General features: G+C 36.6%; 1 protein-coding gene across 3 annotated transcripts in view; it reads right to left on the bottom strand.

Annotated features, from left to right (window-relative positions):
* The window catches only part of LOC150094490 (uncharacterized), a 188,963-nt gene that overhangs the window by 16,673 nt on the left and 147,145 nt on the right, over nucleotides 1-25,145 (bottom strand). For all 3 annotated transcript variants that reach the window (XM_090412162.1, XM_090412163.1, XM_090412164.1), the window contains exons 4-8: nucleotides 21,799-21,935; nucleotides 15,859-16,012; nucleotides 13,084-13,308; nucleotides 3,494-3,730; nucleotides 2,516-2,644 (exon numbers count right to left, since the gene is read on the bottom strand). In XM_090412162.1, the coding sequence (XP_090268288.1) occupies nucleotides 2,516-2,644; nucleotides 3,494-3,730; nucleotides 13,084-13,308; nucleotides 15,859-16,012; nucleotides 21,799-21,935 (882 nt within the window). The remainder of the gene's footprint in view (nucleotides 1-2,515; nucleotides 2,645-3,493; nucleotides 3,731-13,083; nucleotides 13,309-15,858; nucleotides 16,013-21,798; nucleotides 21,936-25,145) is intronic.

The following is a 25,145-nucleotide window of genomic DNA, read 5'->3' as shown; positions in this document are numbered from 1 at the left end:
ATATCCAGTGCAACCGCTTGAGATTCGCCAAACGTCTCCATAGCATTTGTCCAGAGATGGATTACATATGTGAGCGGCTCTCCTGTTGTTCGGCAGCGACGGAATCCATACTAGTGGTCGTTTATTAGATGGGCAGCTTCAAGGGGTGGTGTAGGATTGAGAATTGATTATTTTTTCCATTACTTTAGACAGGACTGAGGTGCGCGAGATGGGATGGTAGTTGGACGACTGTAACTTGTTGCCCTTCTTGGAAATGGGTTGAATATAGTCCAATTTCCAGGATGTGGGACAGATACCAGTGGAGTAAGACAATATATATATATACACACATATACATTAGCCGATATAGGACAGGAATTAGTTCTGGTGCAGAAACCTTCAGGACAATTGGAGGAATGTATTTGGGCCAGGGGACTTTTTTCTGTCTAATTTGGACAGTATTTCACTGATCTCTTTCTGGCAAAAGGATATAGTGGGCATTATGTTTGGCATCTGGAATGGTTGGGATATATTTGCCATTGTCAGTTATGCATGCATTGGAAGCAAAGGGTGAGGCCAGGAGATTGGTCATTTCTGTATGTAATCTTGCAATGGAGCCATGTGAGTATGATAGAGGTGGGAATAGTGTTGGGCAGAAGTTACGACCGATAGCTTTGGCGAGAGACCAAAAGGTTCGGCTGCGGTTTGGACAGTCTGGTAGTTTCCTGATTTTGCTCTTCCGAACTCTGTTTTGGAAGCATTGATTTTTTTATTTTTTGCATTTATTTCTGGCTTGGGTATAAACTCTAAAGGAGGGTGGAATTCTTGATTTCAGCCAGTAATGGTATGTTTGGTTTTTCATTTGTACAGCCTTGGTGCATCTTTTGTAAAACCAGAGTTTAGTTAATAGCAGATCAGAGTACTATGGGGAATGAATGTTTCATGCCAGTGAGGATCACATTCGTTATAAGTTCGGTGCATATGTTTGGGTTGGGAGATCGGAAGTAATACTCCAACATGGGAATGAGGTATAGAAGTTGCGGAGGCTATCCCACTTGGCACTGTTGTAATGCCAAACTACTCTTGTATGGGAGTGGCTGTATAAGCGTTGTTGCATGGGGGAAGAGATGAGTACTAGGTTGTGGTCAGAATTACCTAGGGCCCTCTACGTTCACTGTGTATTGAAAGGGGCATTGGTCAGAAAGAGGTCTAGGGTATTTAGAGAGTGGTTCGGGTTATCACGTATTCTGGTTGGCATCGGAACAAGTTGTGTAAGGTCATTAGAGTGATGGCAAATATTTCAGTATCTCTGCCTGCAAGATCTGTACAGCTGGAGGAGGAAAGCCAGTTGGTGTTGTGGACATTAAAATCTCCTAGGAGGATGATTTTGCTGTTGGGAAACTGGGACTGGAGAAAGTAAATTTTCAAGGAGAGGAAATTAAAAAGCTCATAGTTGTTAGTTGCATTAGGGGAGCGATAGAGACAACATATGAATTTGACTGCATTGGGAAAAGATATTTTCATCCAAAGAAGGTCAGAGTTAATTGATTCTAGTTTGGGTGCTCTCTGGCAAGGTATGTCAGAGCGTATGTATGCAGAGACGCGATCCTTGGGTCGGAAGGAGTTAAAAAGTGTTTGGGATGAATAGTGTTGGGGGGGGGAATTTCGGTTTCTTCCAGAAAGAATAGGTGGGGTTTAGTAGAGTGAAGGTGGTAGTGGACACAATTGAGGTTGGAGTTTAGGCCACGAATATTGGTGAAGTGGATATGTAGGATTTTGTGAGTTATATGTTTGACCGCAGGGGTCCTGAACGTTTCCTATGCAGTGCCTACATACTGGTCACCATGGTGACTGCTAGTGGCATCACATGGTTTTTGTACCAATTTAACTTATCTGTAGTCGATGATCCAACTGTAGTCACCAAATTGACGTTTTTTTGCAAGTTGTCTTCGAAGCTGGCATCCTTGTTCCCTTTGTGCAAATATCAAATCTGGTCGAGCACGAATGCGCGATTGGGAAAAAGTGTCTTTTAACTTGTTGATCGCTGTTATTAGTTTTGATGTGCTTGACGGAGTGTCGCAAGTCACTTTTACGAGGCGTGGAAAGTGCGTTCCGTCCTTTCTTTTATTTGTGGGTCCAAAACGATGGCACCTGACGATATTTTTCGAATCTATGTTGCATTGTTCTGCGAACTTGATGATGTCTTGTTTTAGTGCTTTTCTGATTTCCTTGGGAAAGTTCATAATAACGGCGTTGAATTTTTTGTTTGGCCTCCATCGAGTCGTGTACCGTCGATGCGATTGCAGCGCTGATCGTCAGTTGGTTCGAGCTTGGTTTCTAGTGCTCGTATTTTGTAGGAAAGAGTTTCAATTCATGGCATTGATGTGCTGTTCGAGGTTTTCAATTCGTTTGCCTAAGCGAACAGAATAATTACAATCAACTTACAGAAGCACAGTTAAGAATAAAACCTCGGTACAGGAATGCGTAAAAAAAGTTAAATAATTATGCAATACTTATCTTACATTCTACAGCTTACCTTCACATATGTCCCCAGTGTAGCCTGGACGGCAAGAACAAAAGAAAGAGTCGAGACTAGGCCAACAGCTGCCTCCGTTTTGACACGGATTTGGATAACAAGGATCGTAGTGCTGCGTGCAGCCAGGACCTCCAAAGAAAATAAGTTAATGGTATAAAAAGGGCTTTGGAATTAAGAATTGGTTTTTAAGGTCAGATTTTTTTTTCAGATAAACAAATATGTTTATCTAAAATATCTATATATCTAATAATATCTCTTTTTTCCGTAACATTTACACGAAGGTCATTTCAAAAGTACCGCACACTGTGCTCATGTTGTTAAATCAATCATTTATTTAATAACACATTTACAAACCTTCAATATAATCTCAATCTGCCTTTTCGCTGCAGCCTAACGTTTGATAAGTCTTGTATTCCTGTCAGTGAATCTTTCTGATATATTTATGAACTCAGATCCCTTCAGCAGAAATCTCATCAGTGGTGTTGAGCAATTTCCCATGGCGTGGTACTTTCGACTTTGGGGAAGAACAGATGACAGTCTGGATGTGTATGCCAGGATGTATGGGGAGGGGGGGGGGGGAGTGAATGAGAAAGTACTTGCTATCCATACCTGTACATAGCATCGAATACCTCACATGAAACATATAGCCTTGCACCAAGATACAAGATGAGCGATATCCAAAGTTTATCATATTCTTCTTCCAATAAAAATGGCTTGAAAGTGGAAAGCATTATATTACATGCAAGCATGGAACTTTTGAAATAACTCTCGCATACTCAAAATGTGTGCTGAGAATTATATCATGCTTAAATAAGCATAGGATGTCCGTAAAAAATATTTAACTGTGAAAAAAAAATAGTCGACTAATATGAAATTGTGTATTAATTTCGGAATAAATCATAAAAAAGCTGACAACAGCGGAATTCTTACTCTTATCGCTGGATGAGGTTAGTAAAAAAAATGCATACGTGTATTTACCATTGTATCCAGGATGGCATACGCAACTGTAATTATTTCCTCTGTCCACGCATTGCGCCGGAGGGGGACAAGGATTAGGAAGACATAGGTCAATCTTCACTTGACAGCGTCTTCCCCGATATCCAGGACCGCAATGACATCGATAGCTAGCGACTAGATCCTCGCAGGCTCCTCCATTGATGCAAGGACTTGAGTCACACTCGTCGTATTCAAATTCACAGTGGTCACCGCCATAACCTGCAACAAACAAGAAAGCTTTAATGAAATTGCATCTGTCAATACCAAAGAATAACAGGTGAAGATTTTTTTTCCTTGTGTGCCTTGTACAGAAGTTTTAAAAATTAGGTTCCTACTTGTTTTTTTAACGACAATCTCACCCACGAAAGTTATAAATCAGGATGGTCATGTCTCTTTATGATCATTCATTCTTAATACATATGCTCTAAAATTTAACATGAAACATCGTAACAAAATGGGGAGGAAATAACACAAGTCAGGTCACTAATAATGGAGATTAGCAGATGAGCGCGTTATTAGAAATATTATGTTAGTTCAGGGGTTCCCAACCCTATGCCCGCGGGCACCATGGCGCCCGTCGACCAATTTGTGTGTGCCGTATAGTTTGAAATAATCACGCAACAATTCCTGGCATGCTATATGACGTTAATGACACATGACGAGTATTAAACGCATACAATGTAAAGTAGACGCCCATTCGAAGTTGTTCATTCCAATTTAAGAACTGGAATATCATCATATTCTCCTAATTATGAAGCACTGGCCAATGAAATGGAATGCCAAAAATCACACTAACGTACATATATATATTTACATTTTTATATAATGTCAACTTTTAAGTAATAAAACATTTCATTATAATGTAAACTTTGTATGTATTCATTTAACAAACGAATTCAAAAAATTTGCTTGAAAAAAATAGATGGTGCCCGTCGCCCTACCGGTATTTTAGAATGTGCTCTAGGAAACAAAAAGGTTGGGAACCCCTGTGTTAGTTGATGAAAGAAGACTTCGTCGATAATTGAGTTGAGTAGTATGCCTTCTTTCTCTCTCCTAAATTAGGGGGATAGTAAGCTGCATAAATGTTAACGTTCTGTTATTATTTTTAGTGTGTTTTCGAGTTTGAATCCGAGTCGATTCTCCTATTAGCATAAGGACCAACTTTGAATAAAAATATAGAGAGAAAATAACCCATCTCCCAGTAGAATGGTTTGGCGACTTCATTGTGTTCGCTTTCTCATTAGTTTATTCCTTTCATAACCCTCCATCACTCTAAAATTAAACGAATCTTAAAACTTTTTCGAGTGAAAATAGAGAAAGCAAAACGGTCAGTTGTTAGAGGGAAAAAAACTTTAATATATTTTTTTTGAAATCGTGTGTTATATTCTTTAAATTGTGGATTTGAGAAGGTGATTTTTGAATTTCATAAAATTTTCACTCGGCGATTTATGCTTGTGTTCGGATCGTTTTAATAATAAAAACAAGTGACTAACTCTTACCTATCTGATATGTCATCGAAGTCTTTAACGTGCGATTGTTCGCTGGATCGTTGCTCAACTGCATAGTCTACTGCCTTTCCTGGCACTCTCCAAAAGAGGTTGTGGATTAGTGACATGGATGCTTGAAAATGATTTTCATCATCATTAAGATGGTATAAGACCATCTTAATTACTGGAGGCCCAAAGTGACGTAGAAAAATGTTCCATGTTTTTGGTCACAAGAGCAAGATTTCTAGATTATTTAACTGTTAGAAGTGGTGCGAAAAATAAAGGTAACAAGCCGAGAATACTTTGATCACCTCTCTACATGGAGTAAGTTGTCTATTTTTCATCACAATTCTTCATGAATAGGCAACGTCATCCCATGAAAAACGCATCCTCTATCAACAAGCAACAAAATTGTTTCTTCAATATAATATCGCATCAGCTGGGCTGAAATATATCCTGATATATCAGCAGCATGTTTTAAGTTTCATTTTAATGCGTCTTAATATAATTTGTGATAAACGTTATATTGGGACAAATTTCTGTGTTGTTAAGAACAACAAACACAACATCTTGTCAAAGTCTTGAACATTAGCGACAACATGAAAGTTACCATCACATAACGAGAGCAAATTTCAACGTTATTGTTCGTAGATAAACTGAATAGAAAAGGCATATATTAAAATTTACTTAACTGCGCAAATGCAATTTAAAATAAAATATAGGCAGACAGACACGCACGCACGCTTGACAGATAAAAAACAAAAGCTGCTGCTAAGCTAAAACAAACGAGTTTGTGTTCATTTGCGTTTTACTTAGGGCTCACTTATTTTATGTGAAGATGACTGACTTAACATAAAGTTATTAAAGAAAATAGCGGATCGTTCATCGTAAAATCCTAATGAACAAAAAGTAATACGGTATTAAAGAGTTCATTGTCTGAATTCTTTACAGCTTTTATGAACTACCACTGCACAGCTGCTATTACAACTTAAATGAACACTTTTGTTTTACACAATTAATCCTAACGCGAGTGTACGCTTTTAATTCCTCAATGATCTCGATGTTTACTTATGATATACTTTCCATACCTGATGAGAATATCGAGTTTTGTCTAGTTAAGTAATGCTTTAAGCCTCTTCTTGGAAATGTTGACTTAACTGTATGCGCGTGATCACCGAGGTGGAACTTGATGGAAACACAGCTCTCTGTCAAGCTCTGCAAATATCTGTCGTTCAGAACTTTTGTGTACCGACTGCTTAACTGAACTTTAAGAGCTTCAGCACACACGAGACGAGAAAAAATATTTAAATTACATTGTTTTAATTTCTCCTATCCCCACACAGAACCACCTGCCATTGGTGTGTATAAGTAATCTCGCATCGAACAGTACTTCCATATCATTTCGTGTTTAAGTGCAATTTATACAGAACACTAATTACGAAATCGAAGCACGACCGAACTTAATGCGTGTGGGCCACACGAAATAGTTAAGCTCAAGGAAGGCCAATTACCATTTTTTCTTCTTTCTTCCAATTTCGAAAGAAATCATTTAACATCGAAAGTTATCATTAACACAAATACATTAATGTGCGAAAATTGGAATCCTGCAGTTAAGAAATTCAATCCAGGAACTTATTATTAAAAGATGGGCAAGTTGCGTGCCTCCTTATCCAAGAGTGAAAAGTTATTTTGATTTCGTTTTTGTTCTAGAGCCACATTTCTCTTGCAAAGGAAATTCGAAATTTAAGGTGGAATAAGTAGAATTAAAGAAATCCGTTTCTGTTAATCGATAAAAAATCAAATCCATCCCTTAAAAGAGGAGCATACACTTTTTTTTTCTTAAAATGCAAGTAATTCATTGCTTACTACAGCGTTACTACTGCTGATTCAGTCTAATAATGAAAGCAGTTAATTTTGTTCCAGTTAAAGTTGTCTCAGCTCTCCCATAAAGAAGCACATTCCATTGCCATACATTGCAGAAAAACACTCAGAATAACGCCGGTTTCGACCTTTATTGAGATATGAGTAGGAAATTAGAATAACGGACAGTGATCACTTGAAAAACGAATTCAAATTTCTCTTATGCAATGGCAATATATTGTATTACCAGATTTCAATGCACTATGGCTTCGATTGTAAATATGAATGAAAACAAGAATGCAATTCCTTGTTTAGTATTATGCATGAATGTTACAAAAGTACGGATAATGCAAAGCTTTTCTGCGTTGTATTACTGCAGATAACAAATGCTAAGAAAAGAATATTGAATTGTTTAATGTTTGTTGTACGTTACATCAACGCGTTAACTCAATTTTTACTATTCTCATCGATCAAATCCGGGAATGATTGAACTTTAAGAATGCCTGCAAGTCGTACATTATTTGGGAATGCGAAATGCCTTGTGTCAATTCGGAAGCTGACGGGATTGCATGTCGATGTGCATCGGAAGCCAATTTGTCAAACCATTTTAACAAATTCCAAAATTTTACGCGCGTGTTCATACGTCCAAGTTTTTCACATTCTTCCTTTATTCGTTCTGTTTTCATTTCCTGGAAGAAAGAGCCATGCATGACAGTTACTGAAATCTAACGTCGTAGTCTGAAAGAATCTGTCGTATTCTACTTTCGTCAGCCTTATTATACTTGTGGGAAATGTTCACAATAACGCCGAGCGGCACCACGGTGCGAACAATATCTACTCCGGCTTCACAACGTGTTTCTGTATTATAAAAGCATCGGACCGGAACAGAAAGTTCGAACTCTTGGTATTCGCCAAGAACCGTTAACAACACCGCGTACACCTCGCAGTAAGTGATGCGCAGTGTCACATAGCGGTTAATTGGTTATTTCAGATGTCGGAGTGCTCAGGTGAATGGGTTGACGAACCTAGCTTCGTGAGGCTGCATACAATCGATGTGGTAATATGAACTCCGGCTCTGCCATAAACTGCTGAAAAAGCAAAAACGGACTTACTAGTTGGAGGAAAAATACGTGCTAACAAGCATCCTAATGGGAAGCACGTATGAGGAAAGAAACCAAACACTGTTATTAGTGAAAATAACTTAGGTATGTTCCTGTAATTAGCGGCTAACAGCGCGAAGCCAACGAAGGAAGTGTATGTCTCTGCGCAGACTACGTACTGACCTACTTCAGTTCAATTAACGGGAGCAATTCGTTTTATAAAGGAGTTACTGTGATGAGTTCAGTTCTGAAATATCCAAGTAATTAGAAAGGGAAACGGAAATAATCCAGAATTTCAGTGGAAATAAGTAATCGAAAGCCTCGCTCTATAACTTCATTATGATTTCTGTAAAATTGAAGTCATGCTGAGAGCAGATGTGATCGTTTGTTAAATACAGAAGCTCTTTTCAAAATCACAGCAAGTGCGTTTCTGTTTAGAATATGGAGGACAGAAGAAATTGTTATTACTATCGCCATTCCGCCTGGGGGGTTTAGAGTTCAACAGCATAAATTCACTAGAATTATAGGAATCGATTGATACTTTCCACCAGGACTGTCCAAAGCACTGCGATTTTGTGCATGTGGGTTTTGATTTTCACGATCAAAAAAATAAAATAACAATTTGAATCGAATGCGTATTAGATATTTTAATTCTATCACTAATCGATAATCTCGATGTTGATAATTTTATTTGGTGTTTTTACATCACCATATACCCATGTATTTTTAAAATACTAGATGTGTCAAAGAAGCGTTCTTACACTGTTTTTATTCCGACGCGCATGCTCCGGGCTCTCACGGGGAAAGTGAGCGCGAGATTATTGCGCAATTAATGTTGTTTGTTCAGCTTTCAAGGTTGTGTCGCTGCTGCTCACCAAATTACTAGATACGCATTATGATGCGGCCCTAGGATAAATTTATTTTCTGATTATCTAAGGTTGGATAGCTTTACATGCATGCAATGCGATTACCAAATGTGTTCAAGGTCGAATTTATGTTGGTGAGGAAAACCCTAACGCACCTGGAGGAATTTCTCTTCACCAAATTCGAACAGATCCTCATATAGTGAATATCCAGTACTTCAGCCAATGGGAGAGCGATTACTTAATGGATATTCCCAAATGCATCATACCAAAGCACAAATGTATGCTTAAAGCTCGAGTCGAAAATAAAACTATACATATTTTTAATAAAAATGTACTATTAACAGGATATTAAACTGGAACTTTATATTGGCTTTATTAGTTGACCAGAGATTTTGAAAAATATATACAATGTTCTACAAGTTTCGCCAGCGATTCTGTCTGGCTTCTTCAGGACATGTGCAACTGTATATGAAAGTCAACGTTTGCTAGTAAAAAAAGAAGAATGAAGTAACACTGTGAAATAAATTAAACCGGAGCGTAACATCATAAGCATGGAACGTGGTGTGCATCAGTCATTGTTTTTTGAGCACGTTATATAGTTTTTAGCATAATGAAATTCTGGTAAGCTGAGAGAACTTATTGGGCTGTTCCACACGTCTTTCAGAATCATTCCTTCATTCCTGTTTAGATTTTCTCCCGAGCGAAGTACAACGGCTGCTTCTTTGAAGTTTCTACAATGTATTAATTTCATAATATGATGCACTCACAATGACTGATACATCACATTCCATGCTTATGTTACGCGCCCGTTTAATTAATTTCACAGTGTTAGTTCATTCTTCTTTTTCACTAGCAAACGTTGAGTTCCATGTGCCGTTACACATGTCCTGAAGAAGCCAGACAGAATCGCTGGTGAAACTTGTAGACAATTGTATATATTTTTCAAAATCTCTGGTAAACTAATAAAGTCAATATAAAGTTCCAGTTTAATATTTAATAAGTGACCAACTACAACAGAGAGATTAACAGGATAAACTAAAACAGGCGGCTGTAAATTATTTACTTAGAAATTACTAAGCAATATCTATGAAATATTAGTGAAATGTTTTACTTTAACAAAAATATTTAAATACACGTAAAGAAATAAAGATCTCATATACGAGTACTGTAGGCTTTATTAAAGTCATCCATTGTCTTGTTTAAAATTAAAAAAAAAAAAAACTCAATGTCCCATGTATGGTTCAGGTTTGAAAGCAAAACTATATATTATAAAATTAATACATCGTAAACAAAGTGATAACATATGTAATTATAACATTGTAAATTCAACATAATTTAGTGCACCATATATGTTAATATGGTAACATGAGCCTCAGTTGGTTTCAACGGAGCAATCTGTTTGGAAAGACCTGGGTTCGAATCCCGTCCAGGATGAGAAGAACTTATATTAGGTCTTTTTAATCAAATGTGAGTTAGCCGGTATCATATGGGGGTGGGGAGTTTTTCACTCCGGAAACACCATTTTTCGTCCCTGAAAATAGGCCAACTTGTCCCGTGAACATAAAGCTATAGACACAGAATACTATTAGAGAAAGGAGAGCAACGGGAAATCATCTTGTTCGATGATAATTCTGTAGAAATGTAGCAGTGCTATTCCTACCACCCATTAGGTTGACATTGAAGTTCCAAATGATTCCGTTATGGACTTAAAGCCCTGCTTTCTTATTCTAATTTGTATTCCTTCAGAGCATCTAGGCAAATTTCATGGAAAAGTGATAAAAATACATATAGAAGATAAATATTAATAAAGTTACTAAATGTTCTGGAGGCTATTCAGAAAGCTTAGAAAAAAGCTTTCTGAATACCTTCCAGAAGACTGGAGTAATTATTTTGAGACACTGCTAACTGAAATAAGCAGTAACAGAACAGGGGTTGGAAAGTATTCAAGAGGAATGTAATCAGAAGTACATTAATTGCTTCAGGTAAAAACACTATTAGAAAAATTAAATGTGAAAGGCAGCCGGAGTAGACGATGTTCGATTAGCAACGTTCAAATATGTCAGGTACAAAAGGTTTATGGTGGCTTCACTCCATAATTCACATGCCATGTTCAGATGGTCGAATACCGGATGATTGACGAAGGGCTCTCATAATAACCACCTGTAAAAATGGAAATAAACAATGTGAGCATTACAATAGAATTTACTTACCGAGAGTCAGACTTATGCAAGCCTATTTGAGTAGAGTTAAGAAAAATGTGGAAGAAAATCTTCTTAAGGAACAAGCTGGGTTTAGATCAAATAGGGGTCTAAACCTGTTAAGAATTTAACAGGATTAAATTTTTGCTTAAAGAGAAACTGATGAGAGATCGCGGCAATATCACAAAATATATGTATTTAAGTGTCGCACATATATCACAAGGTGTGAACAGAAAATCTGTTCATAACGTTATAATGATATGGCGTGAATGGAACATTAGATATACATCATAAACATCCTATCATTAATATAGGATTAATGATAGAATTACATTCATCATGAAGATAAAGAAAATTGAGATTGTTAGCACTGAAGAAAGCGTGAATTATTATTCATCACTCAAATAGAACGTGAGAGGAAATATCAAAACAGGTGTTTGATGCTAGTAAAAAGACCCAGACGAAGATCTATGTGGATTAATGCAGTTATGCCTTAGAAAGTTGCACTCTCTAAAATACGATAATGCTGGAGAACTCGAACAAGAACAGTCGAAGGTACATATCAGGAATTTGATGATATACTGTGACATATACAATCTCAGCCATTAGAAAGACAATTTGCCATTTGTTATTTAGTTTCCGCCTTTTAGTCTTAATGATCATTAAGCAGAGCAAAAAATCTTAAACTAAATAATTTATAACCACTTGTTTGCCACTAAGTTGATGAATTCAACTTCCGACACAAAATTTATCAAGCTAGTGTATGTAATTCTTTTAATACTAAGAGTAGTTGGCTATACTATCAGGTTTCCTATGTACAATACATATAATCGAAAAGTACATCACTGTTGGAAGCACACAGTTTCTCTTCAGTATACATATGATCGGTTCCGCTCTCGCTAGAGTATCGCCAAGCCGTGCAAATCTCTCGGATTCATTAACTCAGTAGCAATAGTCGCCATTTAATAGGATCAGAGGAACAAAACAAGCGTGCCGATATCCATTGATCCTTATTTATCTTCTTTCCAGCAGGCAGGTCCCAAATGTCCAGAGGTTTATCTACAGTGTCTATGGGTAGTTGTAGGGCGCAATGTTTTCCATTCTCCCAGGAAGCTGTGGGAAAAGAATCTGAATCATGATTTCATGACAAAAATGGTAAGACTATCTTGGATTATTAACACAGTGGCGAAAAAGACAACCCAGAATACGAAACTTAAGATTTTTTTTTTCTCTAGGATTCAGAGAAAAAAATAAAATCATTCTAAAGTGAAGTGTGAAGTGAAGAGAAATTTATTATTTAGATACTATTTAACGCCATGCTGACTCTGTATTCGATACAAAAGGGAAATTTTGTGGTTGAAACAAAGTGTGGCTGGCAGTCACATGAAACATACATAAAATGTAACTGTTGCAAAATTACAAAAACCACAAGCGTTTCAATAATATTTAATGTACAGCAGCTGTGTTACTAACTACAGTAATTACTTTACTCGGCTGCCAGTGAAGACAAAAATGTGCGAGCCAAGAAAGGAATACTTCGTGTGCCAACTTACCCTCTAATTGTTTTTGGGGTGTGAGATTAAAACTGTCACCATAACTTAATTATATTCATCTCAAATGAATATAATTAAGTAGATGACAGAGATATAGGATTCCTGACAGAAGTTGGACATCAGGCTTGCTATCCGGTGATGATGAAACAAAGAAATCCCCGTAGTGAAATTTCACATTAAATGACTTAAGATGGCGAATATCAAGTTGTAGTAGGCGATAACATACACATTATATTTACTCCATATGCAATCTAGCAGTTTGGGTATCAACAGAACTCAACATGCCGTGAATGATACTATTTCAACGCTGTGCACTGGAAATGACAATCCTCACTCGCTTCCGCAAACTTACATTGGAAATGCTACCTCTCTCTCTCTCACACACACACACACGCACACCTGGGATGAGGAAAAAAAAGGGACAAGTGAAGTAATTGTTCGGTGTTAAATAATTATCCAAACTATTAATACTGATATAATAATATATGTAAAAGAGGAGCCACTTTACCAGGCAAGCAGTAGCACTTGTAACTACCGAGTCCATCTTCGCATACTCCGTGAACGCAAGGATTAGACAGACATTCGTTGATATTGGTCTCGCAATCCAGTCCGGTGAATCCCATAGGACACTCGCACCAATAATCCGTCTGATTACCGTGGCATGTACCATTGTTGTGGCAAGGCCTACGATCGCACAGATTAACCTCCTCCTCACATGAACGTCCGCGGAATCCTGCAATATTATATAAGATGATTACCTTGACTATAAAATTGTTTATTTTAAAATTTCACCTGTTTAACTGGGAACAATGAGAAATTGAGAGTCACTCTAATAAATCATTTTGTGTTATGAGAATGTTATAGCAATCTCATAACACATCATCGAATAAAAACCACAAATATATTTAGTACAGTACGCAATCGAATCGACTGTGTGCAAGAGAAAGAATGAAAAATATTTCAGAACAATCAAAGAATATTCGAAGGTTGGAAAAAACTCGTAACATCCTGAAATTCATAAATGATTCATTTTTACTTAAGATAACACGGAAGATTATCTTGAAACCGTTAAAGGGTGAATATAATTACAATAGAGGTTCCCGAATTGTTCCCAATAGCGCTCCATACAGAAGTTAATTTTCATACCGTTTGACATGATTATTAAAATGTTTAATAATTCATTTAATTAAAAATATATAAAAATACTATTATGATATCTCATTAAGTATTAATTTATAATCCAATGGATATGAGCATCCGAAAATAATTCGACTAAATAACTCAGCTCTTTGTAGGTCCACGGAAGTGACGTCTACTTCCATAGCAGTAGACTTCCCGAAGAAACACGATTTTAGGTTCGATTATAATCGCCGAGCAGAGAAAACTTATTCGAGGCCATTCTTAGGCTGGTTTCGCGTTGGTCGACCTTTGGCTTTAAGGACTTTCGGCCCAAAAACTGGGTATTTTTTAATCCGCATCTCAAAAAAAAAAAAAAAAAAAATGGAGGTAATAGATTACAGACAATAATACGAGAGTTATGGTTTTGTGTCACGGGATGGCGGCAGTTTGCGTTCACTGTAAAACCTTGATTCAGTGATAGCTTGAGCTTTTTCTGTTAAGCCTGAAGGATAACAGCTGCCTATCTAGGTTCAAAACCTAGGGCTAAAGGTCCCCCTGCTATTCCGTTTGAAGAATGTCCTACACAATAATAATACATTATTATCCCGGTCTGGTTGGCCGAGTGGTTAACGTATTCGCTCTCCAGCCAAGATGTTGCGGGTTGGAATCCCGCCGTGGGAATAGATGTTTGTGATTGTCTGTGAAAATATTAGTGGTGGAGAGTAGATGGCGTTGGTCTAGATGTTGCGGTTCGTTGTAGTCGGCGGATTGAGTGGTGGAGACGGAGAGTTGTAGTGTAGGTGCCCTCCCTCGATGAGGCCTTGGAGATGTCACGTAATAAATGTAATTAATATATGTAATACCAGAAGGAATCTGACGGCAATCCATGTAGAGTTTCTTTAAAAAAATGCCTTAGCGAATTTATCATTTTTTTGTAGTATTCATTTTAACGCTAAATCTCCACGTGTCAAGCAGTTTTAATTACACTTCATCAACTTAGTAGTACATTAATTACTAAACTTCTGGATTGTTAGAATATTAATGCACACTTGCTGCAAGATTCATAACGTTTACGCCCGATGGTTTTAACTTCAAGGTAGAACGAACAGCACGTAAAAGCGTACGGCATCCTGAAAAAAGGGAATTGCGGAATGTAGTTAGAATTCTTTCTCCTTACTCACTAATCCATTGTAAATAAATAAAATATATATTTACAGTGGATTCGTAAAAACTCCAGAATTAAGTTTTCAGAACTATTTTTCGGTATTTTTCTGATTTTTTGTTTTTTACATAAGTAAAATAAAGAAGTTGTTTCCTGTCGATTTCCGATATATTAATTGAAGGTCAGTTACTTCAAAGTGGTTTAAAGTGTTAGACAATTTTCCACTGCACATAACTGAACTTATTTAGCTGGAAAAGGAAAAGAAAAAATAATCCTAGTTCCCATTATATATATTTACTAATAAATACATTTTGTTTCTCCCGCATCCCACGAAGATATACAAATACCATAACACTCTAGCCTCATACTTTGCACTGCGCTATAGCGACAATTGTGTATGAACAGTTAAAGCTCTTAACAGCGGATAATTGCGAATTTATCAAAAAAAAAGTTGAGGGCCACTTTTATCGACACATACAAGTAGCGAAACAAACTATAAAACTGGTCATAAAGTTAACTGTGCACAAATGGAACGGTCGTAAAGTAGCGGTGAGATTACTAAAGAAATACTAAAAAGATTTAAACGAAACAGAAATGAAGAATTCCTCTGTTAAATGAAACTTGGAAAAGAAATTCAGATATTCGTTTCAAAGATAGAAATGCGTGCAAAATATATTAGGCCAAACGATTAAGATCTCTCGATACACTTAAAAGAACAGCCAGCATGCTCCTTAAAAAATAAATAAAAATATAAAATACAAGGCTAAAATATATTAATGTTCCTACTACCTGAGCAAACTATTCACTATGTACAATGTCTGACTAGAAGTTGTCCCTGTCTTTATTAATAAACTCGTGGCATGCTTGTGTATGAAAGAAACGCAAATCAAAGCTTATTATATGTAAGGGGCTAACGCATTGTGAATAAGATTCATGCCACGTTACCTTAAAACTGTTTCAAAATAAAATAACGTCTGAACATTTAATGAAATTAGTGCTTACCATGAGGACAAAGACACTGATAGGTAGTTCCACTCAAGCCTTCAGCAATGTCTACGCAGAATCCTCCGTGTTTGCAAGGGTTTCCATAGCAGCCGTCTATTTCCTCGCAGTATTTCCCTATGTATCCAGGGCAACAGTGGCACATGAACGAGCTCTGGAAGCAATCAAGCAAGTTGTTATTGGGACAAAAGCAGCGAGAAATAATTATATAAGTGTTCGCATTTAATTTTGTAGACTATGTGACGTATCATAGTAACAAGATATAAATTACACTAAATTGATTATAAAGTTTGAACCTGATATTTATCCGTTTTAGAAATAGCTGTTCTGGTTAATTATGATGAAAATTAGACAAGTTAAATACCGCTAATTTCCTCTTGCTTATTTTAACTTTAATTTTAGCGACATTAATTATCCACCAACTATGAAGATAAAGAGTAATTGGGAAAATTAAATGCGTGAGGAAATAAAAGTTGCTGTGTAAATAAATTCCGTATAATTCAATAGCGTGTTAAGGAAGAAATGCAAGCATTATGAGAACTGAACTCGCAATTCATTTCTTATAAATTACAGTAAAGAAGAATGTCTTAGTAATTAGATATCTGGAAGAGATAAGCGCGCACAATATCTTTTTCCTTTCAGCCGATCTTTAATGCGGCGAATTCCACAAATTCCCATTTGGATAAACTAGCATTTACTGTAAAGTAATGCATAAATGGTCCGGTTAATTGGAGAAATAGTCTTTAATAAAACTGATAAATTCAAGTGAACAGCAAAAAAAAAAAACATAAAAGCTTCGTAGTTAAGTTCTCATTACTCAGGATAAACGATGACAGTATACTTTACTCGTCTGTATTGTTCGCATGAGCCTATATAGCTAAGAGAGATGGATCGAAACTGGTGCATAATAGCGGCGACAAAGCCATTGAAATTCTACGTGTTTATGTGGTGGCGAACTGCTGAATTTTATCTTGAAAAGGTAAACGTCATCAATCGATATTTCAACTATTTTTGCATTTTTATTTTTAAACGTATAAATGTACATCAATGATTAAGCATTGTAATCTGGAGGTAAACTGCCAATAACGCAGCTACCTTAAAGAATAGCAGAATAATAATATTCAGAGCAGTAAACAACAGCTAACGCACTGCATTGCGAGAAATAAAAGAGAGAAAAACCTTTTAGCTAAATAACATCTGAGCAAAAAAATTATCGATGAACTCATTTGATAATCCAAAGTAATCAATCTCACAATACTCTTAATGGAATCCAAGCAACATTAAGAGACATATCAGCACCTCCTAACAGTGTATGTACTATGCGTAATGAGCAGATGGCTTAAATCAATCTTAATTCAACGAGAGACCAACATTCAAAGTGAGTTAATTAGATGTAATGCACTTTTCTCTTTTCTTTTCAGCAATTATCATTTGTAGGGATGTCTATTCGAATTTCACATTACATCGATCAAGGAAGAAGACTGGTCAACTAGTGATTGATTGTTGTTTGTTGGTTGGTTTTTCCAATATTAAAGTCTTTTTTAAATAGGTAACTAGTGCATGAAAAGACAAACTAACCAACGTTTACCAGTTATGAAATCAGTGACTTCGTATGGAATTCAATGAATAGTTTCAAGCCTTTTGGAGTGTTATTTTGGGAGTAAACAGACTCTGCCTGAGAAGGGTAGACGATATTTTCTCCTATATTTACTGCACATTCCCATGTTAAAAGGTTGTTCATTGTCTGCGATAACAAAACCGAGTCTGAGAATAGCTAATTGTCGATCTCAAAATAGTCGTAAATGATTTCCTGAAGAAAATTTATAATCCTCATAATTTCATAACCTTCTTATCTAAAGGAGATTTGATCCGTATATGTTAGATCAGTCATGATATTAGCAAAAACTGCAATGAAACAGCCATGAGGTGAGAGTACACCTTGTCTAACAACTGCATACGATCTCTCGTTAACCGGCTTGTCGATTTTAAGGAGAGTGAGAAACGCTGTTTTAATAACTATATCCGATGCAGTTGACTATTGCAAGTATACTGCATTACCTGCCAGATATACATGAATTTTCATATGCTTAAAGGTTGCTCAAAAATAAATAACGTGCGACTTCAATTTTTTTCTTCCCCTATGAAATATTTCTGTCCTAACTGATTTACTGCTATCGCATTGGGTTCGCATGTTTTATGATCACAAAAGCGATGACTTTGCATCCAATCAAGAATGATTCAAAATGTTGCAACTTCTGCTAGCACGGCAATCTAACTTCGGAATGCTCATTCCTCAGAGGCAAAACCTTTTACTTTTAGGCATAAGCTAATTATCAACAAAAGGACAATAAAGAGGGTCGAGTTCCTGGTCAAGTTTATTGCATTACTTTAATGGATATTTTAATTTTCTTTTATGCTTCAATCATCTGAAATCGTTCGTGTGACAAACATTCGGGTTATGTTGCTGAAGGATTTAATGCGAAACGAAGGAAAGAAGTGTGGTAATTTTTTCGCTTTATTTATTCCGCTTAGGATGAATAAGAAAGACTACATTAAAATATAAACACGACAGACAAACAACATTTTTATATTCTGGTTTATAACTTACACTAGCACGAGTCTATAATTACAAGCACTGGATTACGATTGCAGAATTACATTTCGTTATTCTTATGTACAGGTTTGAAGATTGCCCACAAGCTTTTAATTAAATCCGCCTCCAACTGCAGTAGCCTCGCCATGAATACATTTTGTATGTTCCTGACCCTTGTGTTCGAACACGACCGCGTTACTGTTTGACATCGTACAAGCTTCATCGGCGTTGGAATTTCATTAAATGCTGTTATATGAAGTATATAAGGCGATGCTTAAGCTGAGAACGATATCGATGTGCGCAGTCTTCCGTAAAAAATGACTACTATCTAAATGTTGAGAGTTTATTTTTCACTTAGTTAGACTATAATAAGTTTAGTTTAATCCTTTATCCTAGTGTGAACAAACAAACAAAGTTTGCGCCTGAAAGTATCTTCAGGACTGAGCTAAGGTGGTGCAACTCGTGGCAAAGGTGGAGAAAGCTATCATCACTCCTATCTCAGTATCTCCCATAATGCAAAGCACATCTCTTTGAGGATATGTGTAATACTATGCATTAAGGCAAGGGCCACTGCCCAGACCGGTTTCGACCTTTATTGAGGTCTCGTCAATGGGAGCCAGGCCCAGTAGTGGAAACACCAAGGCAGAAGCAATGAGAGGTCATCCCCACCTATAGAAGTTGCCAAAAGGTGTACAACCTTATTATTTAATAATAAGGTTGTACACCTTATTATTAAATAATTGTATAACCTTATACTTGGATAAAGGATTAAACTGAACTTATTATTGACTACCATTTAAAGCTTGCCATTTATTTTCTACTCAATAGTCTCTATTTTTCGGTGATCTATCTTGAGATTTATTTCCTTAATTTCTTCCTGGTGCCGATTCTTTGACAATCTATGAAATTTTGTTTAACGTAAAAGAGCAAATAATTGGGAAAACACACACAGTGCAAAATCGGGAATCTGGAGGTCGGTAACTTGTGTTCGTTCTAAAACTAGTGTTCCTTTTAGCAGATGAGGTACGCACTTGACTGAAATGTACTCTCGTGTACAGACTTCAAAACTCTATCATCCATCCTATGGAAATTTTATCCACCGGTTAATCGTCCATCATTTCAAACTACAACCAGCACTGCTTCGAGTTTCGTGATTTCTCGATGTATCGTGCACAGTGCAAATTCATTTTGGATTCGAGGCTGTTCCCCTTTTTTTTTTATTTAACGGAATCTAAAATTTATACGCATTAGAATCTCCGCATGGTATTTTCGATATGTCACATGTTTCATAGCAATTTAGCTGATTGAGAATAAAACTTTAATACCAACATGTTGCTCCGTAGTTTTAGGCATTGCAAAAGCCACGTGACGCGACCATAGATTACGTGCCGAAACCACACAGATGTGCACTGCGTTTATCATAAAGCGAGCGCTGTTGGCATTTAAGTATTCCTCTAATCCAAATTTTTTTATTTATTTATTATTTTTTTTATAACGGACCTCGTATGTCTGAACACTACAACAACAATCAGAATGTGAATATTATATATCAACAATGCTGCCATATTACCATTAGCAGTCAGCTACAAGGAATACCGAATTTGGGCTTCATATTTCTGCTGCGACTGATATCGAAACTTTTCTTAAGAAACTTAAATGAATATCCCTGTCCTACAGAGTAGGACGCAAAGGCCTAAATGCACACATATTGAATTCGATATATATTTTGTAATAAAATATCAAAATCATTATTTTCACAATTGATACCCAAAATTACTGAAATTTGAGATTAACGCTTGTAAGGTAGGAGAAAGAGCTATTCTCCAAATATTCAGTGTCTACTGCATAACACGTGACAATTTAGTGTGAACTCAATAACTTATTTTGCAGTTGTTATACGCAGGTTGGTCGCCTAGCAGCAACAATACTGAGAAGCACGAGGCCAGAAAATGAAGAGAAAAAAGCCATCCGAGGAATGCATTCATTTCTTAGTATAAAACTTTATTAGGACTTTTTCTCTCAATAAGGAATATTAATCTTGGATATAAGGTTACTTCTATCTTAACAGAAAAATCGTCCATAAAATACAATAAACTAAAATATACATAAAACGCAGAAAACTGTAATTGACATAAACCTGGGAGTTAGTGAATACTTTCAATAAAAAATTGATTATAAATATTATCTTCGTGATTGTGTTGCCTAGTTAAATAGTTGTAGCAATAATCAGATCTTTTGACTGGAATTCTCGTATATTTGGCTTTGAATATGATATACAATTTTAGGACTGAATGCTAGAAACATATCTTATTCTTGCTACCGCTGTTTATATTCAAATTTCTCTTCGAAAATCAAATTAATTGATCTGCGGTATGTGCGATAACTTACTATTATGATGCTACAACACTGCGACCATTGGTTTCATAGAAATTCAATATCAGTTATTTCCAACTTAGGTTTAATTTTAAAGAAATTGTCAGTTCTACTGGTTGTCTGTCTGCAAACTGTAATCATTTTAGAATTTAATGTACTGCATTACTGTGTATGTTGTCTGCTCACTTAGTAAACAGCTAAGGTTAAATCTGGGGTTTCGATATAGAAAAATGACAACTTAATGCTTCGCTATGACATTGAAAAGTAGTGAGAAAATATTTTTCTGTATAGAAGGCAAGAAAAAATTATTTAAGTATCATACCATACCAGTGTGTAATAAAAATTGGCATTTCATTCTGTTTATTCGGTGGAAACATATCAACACTACTGACTCGGTCAACAGCAGATTATGAGAAAAAACGAAAACAGACAGTAGTTGTAATGGACGTGGAGAGCTTACACGAGTTCTCCATCTTCCCAGCACTCTGATAAATCACAGAGTGCTGGGAAGAATAACAGGAGTCCAGGTGGGAGGAAAACCAAACAGGAGTTCACAGAAACGAAATCCTTCCATTAAAGTTCGCATTATGGCCGGTTGGGAAATCGATAAAGTGGCTTAAATTATTTTAAAGCATTATCTGCCATAGTAGGAAGTATACGAGAACTTAGCAAGTTTAATTTTGTAATTATTCGTGCATTAGACCAAAGGCGATGAAGAAATCGAATCCTGTACGATTCGATTTCTAATTAAAAATTAATTAAATTAAAAAATCAAATTGAAAGGAAAACAAAAGAAATGAATACACAATCGCGTTTACAGCAATTTAATCCAATTTCAATCGTTCTTGCATTTTATAATTCTTTAATGACAAAAATACAATCTAAAGAAAATATAACTTGATGTGGTACATGAGAATCGTTTCTTTCTTTTCGTGAACAGATGTGTAAGTAAGAAAAATCCATTTGAATCTTACCTTTCTTGAATTACCAACGCATATGCCTTTCTCAGAGCACAGGGTGATTCCTCGAGCTTTGATGCACTCTTGTTGACGAACAGTTACGTTTAGTTTCCACAAGTAGCGATGTTCTGTTTCTGAAGACACCGTATACACTGAAAGAAAATTTTCAGAGACATGAAGTGTAGCCAACAAGACAAATGTGTGAAAGTGCAAAACATCCAAGTTACTTTCGCTTGTCGACAAGTGACAGGCCCTTTATACTTGGAAGAATGGAAATCTGACGTTTCCAGTGTTAGATTTGTGGCGCATTTTCTTTTCTTCATTTATACATGAAAGATTTAGCAGATGAGTGTTGCAACTGAGATGAAAGGTTTGCCATATCTTTCTGAGTGACGTCCACTTCCATAAATGGGGACACTTATGGAAGATCTTGGAGTGTCAAGGGGATGTCTGAAAGATGTTGGCGTGCAAACAACCGAAAAACGCGATCTATCAAGCACACTGGGACAGAACGGCGTCAAACATGTCTGTCGTTGTTACTTATAAACCAGTGATGAAATAATGGACAGAAGAGGGGAAATAGTATTGATTAAATTCTACTTTTGTAGTTTATAAAAATCGTTAAGCTTATTAACATGTTTTAGTCCTTCAAGGTGTCATTTCGACCTCCAAAGCATACGAGTTACCTGGAAACCTGCCGAAATTATTTAATTTCTAAATATCACTTAAACAAGTCGAAGTTATCTACAGACACTGAAAGATTATCGCTGATCATCTGTTTTAGAACACATTTAGAATTAGCTCATGGGTTCAGTAAAAATAATCTTTGGAGAAACTGACAGTGTTCGTAGGAATATGTGAATTGTCGTTTAGGTCTTATAACATATTCCTTATAAATATAAGGCATAAGTGAAGGGAGTGGCTGATTTAGATAAAGACCCAAGAGAAATTAATATTGGAAGTAGGAAAATATTTCAGATATGCAGAAGGTACAACCCTCATAGAAGAAACTAAGAAAGATCTGAAACAGCTGATTCTGACATGTAAGGATGGGAACAGCAAAAAACGGGCTTTATTTAAATGTCAGTAAAACAAGTGATGGCTTCTGACAACATGGATGAATGTGTGACCGGGAGCGCTTAAATAGAGGTGTCTGAAATTTGTGGTTTATTGGAGTCAAGAATGAGAAATCAGTCAATGTGAAGACGAAATTAAAGATGGATAACTGTGTGGGGGAAGGCTATGTTAAACTTGGCAAAATGAAAGATAGTTATGTTAGTAGGCATGAAGAGGTTAGAATTGTTAAAACTATTATCTTTCCTAGTGTTAAAGATGGATCATCAAAATGAAAGGCAAAAAGCGGTTTCATTTAAATTATGGACGTGGAGGAGACCTAAGAATCCAATGGGCAGCAAGAATGACAAGAACAAAAACTTCTTATTCTCTAATACAAGGTTTTGGAGATCATAACGAAAGAAGGCTTCTTGGCGCGTTGATTTCTAAGCAGAAGTTAATGTACCGAGTGATTATAAAATAACGTCAAGTGTTCAGAGCGCTCTAGCGAATAATGTATTGGACGAAACACACCAATATTCGTTAGACATACACAGTGGAACATGGGGATTCGATTTAACGAAAACAAAATAGTACCAAAACTCGCCAACAGGGGAAATTTTGGAGCTGTTTAGCGAGTAAAATGCATCAATTTGCATTATCGCGTTTCTTGTGAGCGATCATGCAATAAAAGGAAAGCCTGTGAGATTTCTTATCATTCGTAGACGAACTGCTTTTAGATGCCTCTTACCTTACGTGAGCGTGCTTTGTTAGTCAAAGTCTATTATCAGCGGAACAATAATTCCAGTGCTTGTCTTCGTGATTTTCGGCGTATGAAAAATTTACGAAAAGGACCGATTAGCGTAACAAACTTACGAAAACTGATTCGGCGATTTGAAACTACTGTAACTCTAGCAGTGCAGGTAGGCAGGGGACGCAAACCAATCAATCACCAACAAATTGAACAAGTTGCAACTGCAGAGTACCAGCAGCGCACGAGCAATATCCCAAGGCAAACGGATATCGCATACACAACAGTGTGGAAAATCCTACATCAAATGTTAAGTTGTACCCCTATAAAATCAGTCATGTTCAAGAATTGCGCCCTGGTTTTTGACCACACGAATCGACTTATCTTTGAGATTCTCAGCACGCATGGAAGTGCATGATTTTATGGAGTGACGAAGCGCACTTTTATTTGAACGGCGATATTAACACACGCAACTGTCATTTGGGCTGCAACTAATCCGCACGTGTGTCTGCAGATGCCTATCCACTCGCCCAAAGTCAGTGTGGTGCGGATTTACGGCATCTTTTATCATCGTTCCATACTTTTACGAGGAAAATCTTCAAAATGGACCAGTGACCTGTTCCGTCAATGCTAACAGGTATGCCAATATGCTACAGAACTTTGTGGTTCCACAACTGCAGCAAAGAGGATGTCTCGATTCGACCATCTTCATGCAGGATGGTGCATCACCCCACATCGGACTTCAGGTACAGCATGTTTTGCGACAATATTTCTCTGACAGAAGAATCATTAGTTGTGCATTTTCAATGCCATGGCCACCGAGATCGCTTGATCTCAATCCTTGTGACTTTTGGCTGTGGGGATTTCTTAAAAGCATTGTGTATCAAGTACATGTACCCGATATTCCAACTTTGAAAGATCGAATAACGTTACACGTGTGACAAATCAATTCCGATATGTTGCGAGCCACTGTGGAAAATGTCGTGCACCATATGAAGTTCCTGGAACATCAAAATGGTGGTCATATTGAACCTCATTTGTAATTAACAATAAACATGAAATTGATGTGTGCTGTCTCTAATTTGCCATTTAGTCATTCATTAGTCACACCTACTAAAATTAATTTGGCAGCGCCAAACTTTCCCCTGTTGGCGACTTTTGGTACTATTTTTTTTCGTTAAATCGAATCCCCATATTCCACTGTGTCTACCGAATATTGGTGTGTTCTGTCCAATACATTACTCACTAGAGGGCTTTGAACACTTGACGTTATTTTACCGGTATATTAATTCTATATGTTCACAGTTATTATATTTTATAATTACCCGGTATATTAATTCTATATGTTCACAGTTAATATATGTTAACTTTGTATGCATGAAAAAGTGGATGAATCATTTTAGAAAAAGCAGTTATGGTGGGGAAGGTTAAGGACATGAGGACGGTAAAAGGATTCGATGGATAACGTAAATGAACTTACCAACATAAAATTTCAACTGCTGATAGAAGAAACAAGAGACCGAGTGACATGGAGAACCCTATGTTTACAATGGGTCCC

Source organism: Typopeltis vanoorti, chromosome 22 (genome assembly GCF_054136105.1).
Source record: "Typopeltis vanoorti isolate ZY-2024b chromosome 22, IOZ_Tvanoo_1.0, whole genome shotgun sequence".
NCBI classification, from domain to species: domain Eukaryota; kingdom Metazoa; phylum Arthropoda; class Arachnida; order Uropygi; family Thelyphonidae; genus Typopeltis; species Typopeltis vanoorti.
The sequence above is the reverse complement of the archived record's forward strand: the minus strand, read 5'-3'. Positions and strand labels throughout refer to the sequence as shown.